Source organism: Pyrgilauda ruficollis, unplaced genomic scaffold (genome assembly GCF_017590135.1).
Source record: "Pyrgilauda ruficollis isolate IOZ18807 unplaced genomic scaffold, ASM1759013v1 scaffold4, whole genome shotgun sequence".
Lineage (NCBI taxonomy): Eukaryota > Metazoa > Chordata > Aves > Passeriformes > Passeridae > Pyrgilauda > Pyrgilauda ruficollis.
In genome coordinates, this window is record NW_024525489.1 from 23,102,356 (window position 1) to 23,110,342 (window position 7,987).

Below are 7,987 nucleotides of genomic sequence, written 5' to 3' on the forward strand. Positions count from 1 at the left end.
CTATGCAAGGTAACCTCTGCCCATCACCAGGTAATTAAAAATGATGGCAGTACCATTTACCCTCTGCCTCTGGAAAACAAGGGCAGGATGCTGTGCTGCAGCTTTCTCCTCAGATTCTGATCCCTCCTCTTGTAGCACAGTTCTGCCCAGAGCCTCCAGGCAAGAGCCTCCCATTATTTTGGATTCAGCATGAACTTATCATGCAAGACAATCCTTGCTGCAGGTTTTGTAGCTAATATGTCTAAACTAATCTATGCCAGAACCAATTATGTAATTGCATCCCGTGTTAAAGGAAAGATAGTCACTGATGGTTGGATCCCATTTCTGTGACACACGTAAAGACTGCAGTTATGTGGAAACCCTGTTGCCCCCATGTCTTGAATATACAGCCATGATCAGAGCTAACAGATGATTAACAAGAAATTTAATAAATGGGATGTATTTTGGTGGACATGAGCTGTCCCTTGCAGTTGTGGATCTCAGTAGTAGTTTGTCTCTGAGCTCTGGAGGTACCCAGGCTTTAGTTCCTCAAGCTTTGTGCCAGATAAGTTAAAATGCCTTAAACACTGGAGGTTGGGTTTGAGTTTTTCCCCCCGCAGCTCACCCTGGATACCAGGTGAAAGTCCCTCATCACCACTTCAAAATGTACCATCCCAGCTGAGAAAAGAAACATTAAACCCACATTTCCCACCCAATGATGACTCAGGGCAGTGTTTGCAGAGGGAGGGAGTAGCAGAAGGTGAGGTCTGTGGAAGGGCAGTGCAGGTGCAGACAAGGCTGTGCCACACTGTGCTGTGCTATTCTGGGCTGTCCAGAGCCTGTCACTCAGCTCCTTTAGTCTGCTCCCAAAAGCTGTAAAGTTTCTTCCACAGCAGAAACGTTCTGGGGCTTGCAGGCCTGTTTCTGAATGCACTTCTGGGTCACCATCCAAGGCCACTCTGTGTTTCAAGTCACCTCCACAAGATCTGGCCAGCTCTTCAAAAGAGAGACATCATGGCTGCTTGACAAAATGATAGGCAGATCTGGATGAGTGCTATGACAGTGGCATTCATGTTCATTTTTCAGTCTGTTTCATCATCTCTGTAAAGATTCACGTCCATAGCAGTCCTGATGCCACCCTGAGCTTGGCAGAGGATTGAAATACCTACTGCAGAATTACAGCATGAGCACAGCATGGTGTATCCTGCCATTAGCAGCCTTTGCACATTGAGGGAAAACACAGGCCAACACAGGCTTTCCAGGCTGTAAAACTGTTCCTTATCTTCACAACAATGCAGAGGAATAGTTATTTATATCTGCCAAAATAATAACACTGATTAGCTGCTGTTTCTGCCATAGTGAACTTGAAGCTCCAAAGCTTGCATCTTCCCTTTGCTAAGGAGCTTCTTTCAGCAGCCATGCAGGGAGACCTGGTGGGCCACATCCTTGGGAGGAAAACAAAAAGCATCAAAGACATGGAAAATCACCAGACAAAATGCAAGAGATGACTTTAGCATGACTTAGCCTTGGAATCCCGAACATTCTTGACTTAGAAACTCATCTTTGTTGTTTAAGAGCAGCAGGAAAGCTCCCACTGGCTTAGTTGGAAAAGTGTCACCTCCCCTTCAAGTCTGGGAGTGGTTCCAGTGTGAGCAGGAGGAGTTTTTGACTATGCCCCAACAGTGCTGTTGTGCACTGTGCCAGGCTGGGGAAGCCCCACCGTTGCCATGTGGTTTGCCCGAGGCACAGGCTGGCCACAGGCTCTCCAGACAGCTCCTCGGAGCTGCAGGAGTCAGGCAAGGGGCCACCAGCCCCAGTGGGCTCCCTGGTGGGGTCACCCCCACACCGTGGGGACTCCCTGTAGGCTGGATGCCAAGTGCTTTTGCAGAGACAGGTGAGGTGCCAATGCCTGGAGCAGGGAAGGGAGTTCCCACTGACATCAAGGAACGGGCAACCAGAGCTTACAGGGAAGCATGTGAAAGGGCAGGGAAATGCAGCAGGGAAGGACAGCCAGCAGTGATTGAGCAGGGAGGCTTTAGGGCAGGCAAAAATCCATTACTTGATCCTGATGAAGTAAAGATGAAGCACCAGAGCAGCTCAGCAGCCATCAAAGCCAGCTGCCTTTCCAGAGAGCTGGAAGCAACTGCAGGCACTTGTGGGAAGCAGCTCAGAGCAGCTCAGAAGGGGCTTCCCTGTGGGAGTCTCCACAAGGCAGGCCTTGCTCTCGGTGGGTTTGCCTGCCCCAGTCAGCTCCAGCCAGCATGAGGTTGGTTTTTTCCCACTTCTGAGAGAAGAGCTCTTGAGCAGGAGCTGAGTCCCAGAAAGCATCTGATGGTTAAACTCAGGCAGAGGTGCTGGCATGAGGCTCTGCATTTTCTGAAGGGCAGGTTGGTTTTTTAAACCATTGCCTCTGGGGTGTGTCTCTGTGCTGTGGAAAGGGGCAAGGAAAGGCCATCGAGCTACTCTGATGATTTCTCAGAAAATAAGATGTTTGGAAGTCAAGGCCTTCCAGGGCCCAAATAATGAGACACAGTGTTTTGAGGACTGCAGTTTGCACGGGATCTTTGCCCAACCTCCCCCAGGATGAACAAATCTGATCAGCCACTGCTGGTTTTCTGCAGGGGAAGATGACGATGACGATGAATGTGGGGAGGAGAAGTTGCCCTCCTGCTTCGACTACGTGATGCACTTTCTGACCGTCTTCTGGAAGGTCCTTTTTGCCTTCGTGCCCCCAACAGACTACTGGAATGGCTGGGCTTGCTTCGTTGTCTCCATCCTCATGATTGGCCTCCTGACAGCTTTCATTGGCGACCTGGCATCCCACTTTGGCTGCACCATTGGCCTAAAGGACTCCGTCACTGCCGTCGTGTTTGTCGCCCTGGGGACATCGGTGCCAGGTAAGCACAACCACAGGGCTTCTTGTGAAGGTCCATCTCCACCCAGGCTGGGGCTGAGGCTGGGCAGGGCTGTGCTCTGCAGGATCCCAAAGCACAGGTTTGAGATATAGATGGAAATTGTTTTTCAGTCTCAGCTGGGCTGAAGGATAGAACCAGGATGTGGATTCAGTCCCATGGGAATTATTTCAAGGCCCATCCCACTGCAAAGACTGTGAAGTATCTATTTCTGTGGGCAGCCTCCGTGGTATCCACTTTCAGAGTCGGAATTGGTCTTCTGCCTGCACTGGCAGTCCTGCATTTTAAGCATCTGCTGCTTTCGCCTTGCTCCTGGGTGAATTAAGTGTGAATCCGTACTCAGAGCACACTTTCCAGCATGGACATGTTTGTGTGAGATGAGGTTCAGATGGATCACAGTGGGGTTGCTGAGCTGGGGGAGCTGCTTGAAATGCAGCTTGTGAAGCTCTGGGGATTCCCATGTCAGCTTGTGTAAGAGATCCCGTGCCTTTCACTCACCTTCTCCCATGGGCTGTGCTGGGCACATTTCTGGACAAGGGGCTCTGACCCACCTCAACCATCCCTTGCATCAGTCACACCTTCCCTCACCACTTCAAACTTCCAATTATCAGCACCCAGATGCTCAAAGATCCTGAAATTGTCCTAATGCTAGCAAAGGCAAGGAGAAGAAGCAGCGGAACTAAAAAAGAACAGATCTGGGGCAAGGAACAGAATAAGGAGCATTTTTTAGACCTCTGGCAGTAGAGGCTTTAGCAGAAGGTTTGCAGAGCTTCTTCACATGTTTGACATGTGAAAATCTTCCCTCCTGCTTTTTCTGGCATAAGGTGGCATTTGAGAAGTTCCTTTTTAGCATACATCGGGCTACTCTTGTTTTGGTGGGCTCCCAGGCCGTGCTGTGCTAGCTGGGTGCTGCCTGGGCTCCTTCACACCTGCTTTCCAGGAGATGGGCAGGCACCAGAGGAGGGTGCAGAGAAATCAGCACTGACAGGGACCTTCCCTGCATTGAAAGCACTGCTCAAACTTGCAGAAGTGCATGTGGTTGTTTCTCATCCCTTCTCCCCCAGTGGCAGCTGCAGAGCCATGGAGGCATCAGCACTGTCCCACAACTCTATTACTGCACCATGATCAAGGTCTTTTCCTTCACTTAGGTGCAGTTCCATGGCAGCTTTTTTTATAAATAAAGCAGACTTTTGATTTCTTTGCTGCAAATGGACCCTCTTGCTGTGCTTCTATGTGCCCATCCCCTCATGTTCCAGGGAACTGGGTGCCAGGCTGCACTTTGCCATCTCACCTTAGGGCACGTTGGGGAGGAATGGAAAGGAAATTCTGTAGAATATAAAAACGTGAAATATGACCTTGTTGTTTTCTTTTCCTGAGCCACACCGGGCTGCCTGTACCCAAGGGGATCTGGGAGTGCAGATATGTTCAGGACTCATCTTCTCATTGTCAGCTGAGTGCGCTCACCTGAACCAACCCACGGGCTAATCCCTCCTGCTCTTCCTTCCTCCTGCAGATCCAGAGTGGGTTTGGATGTAAAATCAGCGCTTCCCTCTGGTGCAGAGCAGTGTCATGCTGGTCTGCCTAAAACAAGGTTTTCCATTAATATGGCCAGCCAAGTTTTATCACTGGTATTAAAGCTGGCAGAGCACCTGGGCAAGCATGCACCCACCCCCACGGTTTTTCTTCCCAAGGAATGGAGGATGACCTGGTTTACCAAGGTGTCGGGGCCTGCACGAGGCACTGGACTTCAAGGAGGCAAAGGGTGCTAGAGGCCATACTGGGGGAAGCCCTGTATTTCTGACCATTGAGATTCCCCCCTGTGCATTTCCAGACCCTGATGGTCCAAGGAGAACCAGGTGGTCCCCCGGTTCCCTGGAATTTCCATTAGAAGGGGCTGTACCCTATCCCCTTACGCATTATTTTCTTTCCCCAGGTGTTGCCATTGACATTGGTCCCCAAGCTGCCCTCTTTTCCTGGGTGTTTCCTGAGGGTTTCTCCCCCTCTTTCCTTTGCAGACACATTTGCCAGCAAAGTAGCAGCAACGCAGGACCAGTACGCGGACGCCTCCATCGGGAACGTCACCGGGAGCAACGCTGTGAACGTTTTCCTGGGCATTGGGGTGGCCTGGTCCATCGCAGCCATCTACCACGCAGCACACGGACAAGCCTTCCAAGTCTCCCCTGGCACACTGGCCTTCTCCGTCACCCTCTTCACCATTTTTGCTTTTATCAGTGTGGGAGTGCTGCTCTACCGGCGGAGACCCGAGATTGGAGGTGAGCTGGGCGGGCCGCGGACTTCCAAGCTGCTCACATCCTCACTCTTTATCCTCCTCTGGCTCTTGTACATATTCTTCTCATCTCTGGAAGCCTACTGCCACATAAAGGGCTTCTAAAGGGACAATCAGAGATAGTAAATATGTGTATATCTATATATATCTATATAGAGTGATATATAGGTATAGATATAGATATAAAGCTGTGTATAATGAACAGAGAAAGAATAAAAGAGATTTGCCATGTTCACACACCTGCTGGATGGAAAGCGGCTTTGGAGCATCCTTTGAACTAGGCAGGACCCCAAAGCCAGCAGGACCCCTCCCCAGGCAGCGGCCCCAGCCAGAAGCCAGGGGCAGGGCCCTTTCTGCAACTCGACCAACAGGAGCGGCCGATGGCCACCGAGCCCCTTCCCATCGCTGACTCCCACCGCTGGCCCCCGGGAAGACGGATGAGAAGGAGACCAGGGTGCGCCGGTGTGAGGAAGGCCAGAGTAGCTGGTGAGAAACAGAGCAGTGGGCAAGGGAAGGAGAGGAAAGCAAGGGTTCTGATCTCCCACCGCCATCCAGCTGCCTTCACCACTCGGGAACAGGCCCTCTGGCCCTGTTGGAGAGGAGCGAGAGACCGAACTGAAGACAAGGGGAAACTGGGAGCTTTCTAAGGATAGAACACAAACCGTTTTCGTCATTGATTTGGGGTTGGTTTTTTTGTTTCGTTTTGGCGTGTGTACAACTAGCATTTCCCACCCACATGCCCCTCACCTTTCCCTGTCCATGCTTTGGGGGTGCGCAGCTGCAGCCTCGTGTCCCGTGTCCCAAGCCGAGGCTGCGCGGAGCGGCGGGAGCCTTCCTCCCACTCCTCCGCCTCCTCGGGCATGCTGTCGTGGTACTTGTAACATTTGCATGAATGAAATGAAATCTATCTGTATATAGCATCCTATAGCGATAGTCCTTCCAACCATGTGGGTTGAGCATTGCAGATTACAAGTGTTTTCTTTTCACTGGGTTTTATTTATTTTTAGTTAGTAGGGTTTTGCTCGTTTGTTTATTTGTTTCCTCTTAGCGGGGGTGGAAAGGATGGAAAGCTGTCCCCACTTACTGCTTGTGGCATGGGTTCATGAGAAGCAATAACAGCCATGCAGTTGTAGGTTTTCAGGGGAGGAAAACCCACACCCCAGAGACTTCAGGCTCTGTCCAGCTGTGTGGATGGGGTCCTCTGATGTGCTGAAGCCAGTGTGAAGGCCTCTCTGCCCACAGGAGGTGTTACACGAGGTCCCAGGGAGTGGGGTGAGCAGTCTGAGGGGAACAAGCGTGGCTGACTCCCAGCACCTCACATGCTTCTGCCTTTCGAGTTGGTGGCTGCCTCAAAGCCCTTGGCCCCCTGCTATTCCCTGTACCCCCAGAGGTGTAGTGACAGCCCCTGTTTCTGAGTGTTAAGCCATCAGGACCAGTCCCCAGAGCTGGTCCTTCCCCACAGCCATTTGGAGGCAGGGCTGAAGGGCCGTACGAGATCTCCCACTCCACTGAGCAGAAGCGGGACGCATCCCCCAGGAAAAGGTCGTGTTTTGTACTCTCCAAATCCAAAGTCACTGGACCGGATGAGACAGGGAGGTGTGACTCAGCATCACTCCCCTGGTGCCAGGAGTGCAGGCTGGATAGAGAGCTGAGCCAGGGAAATGTGGGTGTAGAGCTCCCCAGGGCGCAGCACGGGGCAGACACTGGGCACTGGTGTTGAGAGAAGTCTCCTGACCTGGTGCCCTTTGCCAGGCTTCCTGACATTCCAGCCAGGCCAACTCCCAGCCTGCATGTCCATGGTGAGCTCTTCCCACTCAGCTAAAAACCATGTCTGATGCTTGTACCATAACCAGCTGGCTGGGGGTATTTGTACTCATCTTGAACTATCTGTGGAAATTTTAATTAACCTGCTGTAAGGTTTTCTCTAGGAATATGAAGTTGTGGGTTTTTTTTTTTTCTTCTCGAGCCTTTTTCACTTTTGATTTGTTTTGGGGTTTTTCTTTTTTGTTTCTCATTGTTTTGGGGGAAAAAATCAAACACAGGTGCAGGTTGTTCGGGTTTATGATTACCTTTATGTACAATGATTTCATTTTCATCTGTTTGGCTTCATTTTTTTCTTTGTGTGTATTGCCCACCACTATAGGCAGTGAGTCCACTAATTGTGATGATCCTTATCAATGGTACACAATGCACAGAGAAATAAAGTTTGTAATGATTCCTGATGGATCCAGTACTGCTCCTGCATATTCTCTATGGAAAACCCTTCTCTCCCCTCCAGCTCTTTCCCCTTTGTGGCCATCTCTCCTTGACTCATTGGTTTGCATTCACCGTGTTTCTGCCTCTGGCAGGGGCAGTGGTGCCTTGGCACAGCTGCCCCTGCCCCATCCCATGCCCTTCCTCCCTCTCCATCTCCATGGTGCCTCAGGCTCGGTGTCTGGGGCTCACAGCCTGCTCCACTCTCAGGGGGATGCAGGAAACCACCCAGGGACAAAGCTTCAGGGCAACCCACTCTCCTCAAGCCAGGAGCTGCCTCTGTGCTGCATCCCTGGCCAGTGCTGGCTTGCCCTAGGCTTGGGGAGAGACGTGGGTGTGCCCCCAAGGTACCAAGCAGCTCTTTCTTCTTGTGTCCTCTATAGAACTGCTCCTGCTCTCACTGCAGCCTCACAGCGCCCTGTGCTGGGTTAAGCCATGAGCTAACTGAGGGAGAATGCAAGAGGTGCATTAGCAGGGCAGGGTCCATGGGTGCCAAAGCAGATCTGAGGCACCCCACAAGGCTGGGCTGCTCTCAAGAGGTGCCTGCCCTCGCCCC

The 7,987-nt window shown here is 51.5% G+C and overlaps 1 protein-coding gene across 4 annotated transcripts in view; it reads left to right on the forward strand.

Annotated features, from left to right (window-relative positions):
* SLC8A1 (solute carrier family 8 member A1) overlaps nucleotides 1–7,404 on the forward strand; it is a 122,655-nt gene extending 115,251 nt beyond the window's left edge. For all 4 annotated transcript variants that reach the window (XM_041477012.1, XM_041477014.1, XM_041477013.1 and 1 more), the window contains 2 exons: nucleotides 2,601–2,876; nucleotides 4,907–7,404. In XM_041477012.1, coding sequence (XP_041332946.1) covers nucleotides 2,601–2,876; nucleotides 4,907–5,283 — 653 coding nt within the window. In that variant the 3' untranslated portion in view covers nucleotides 5,284–7,404. The remainder of the gene's footprint in view (nucleotides 1–2,600; nucleotides 2,877–4,906) is intronic.
* Nucleotides 7,405–7,987: the final 583 nt, after the last annotated feature.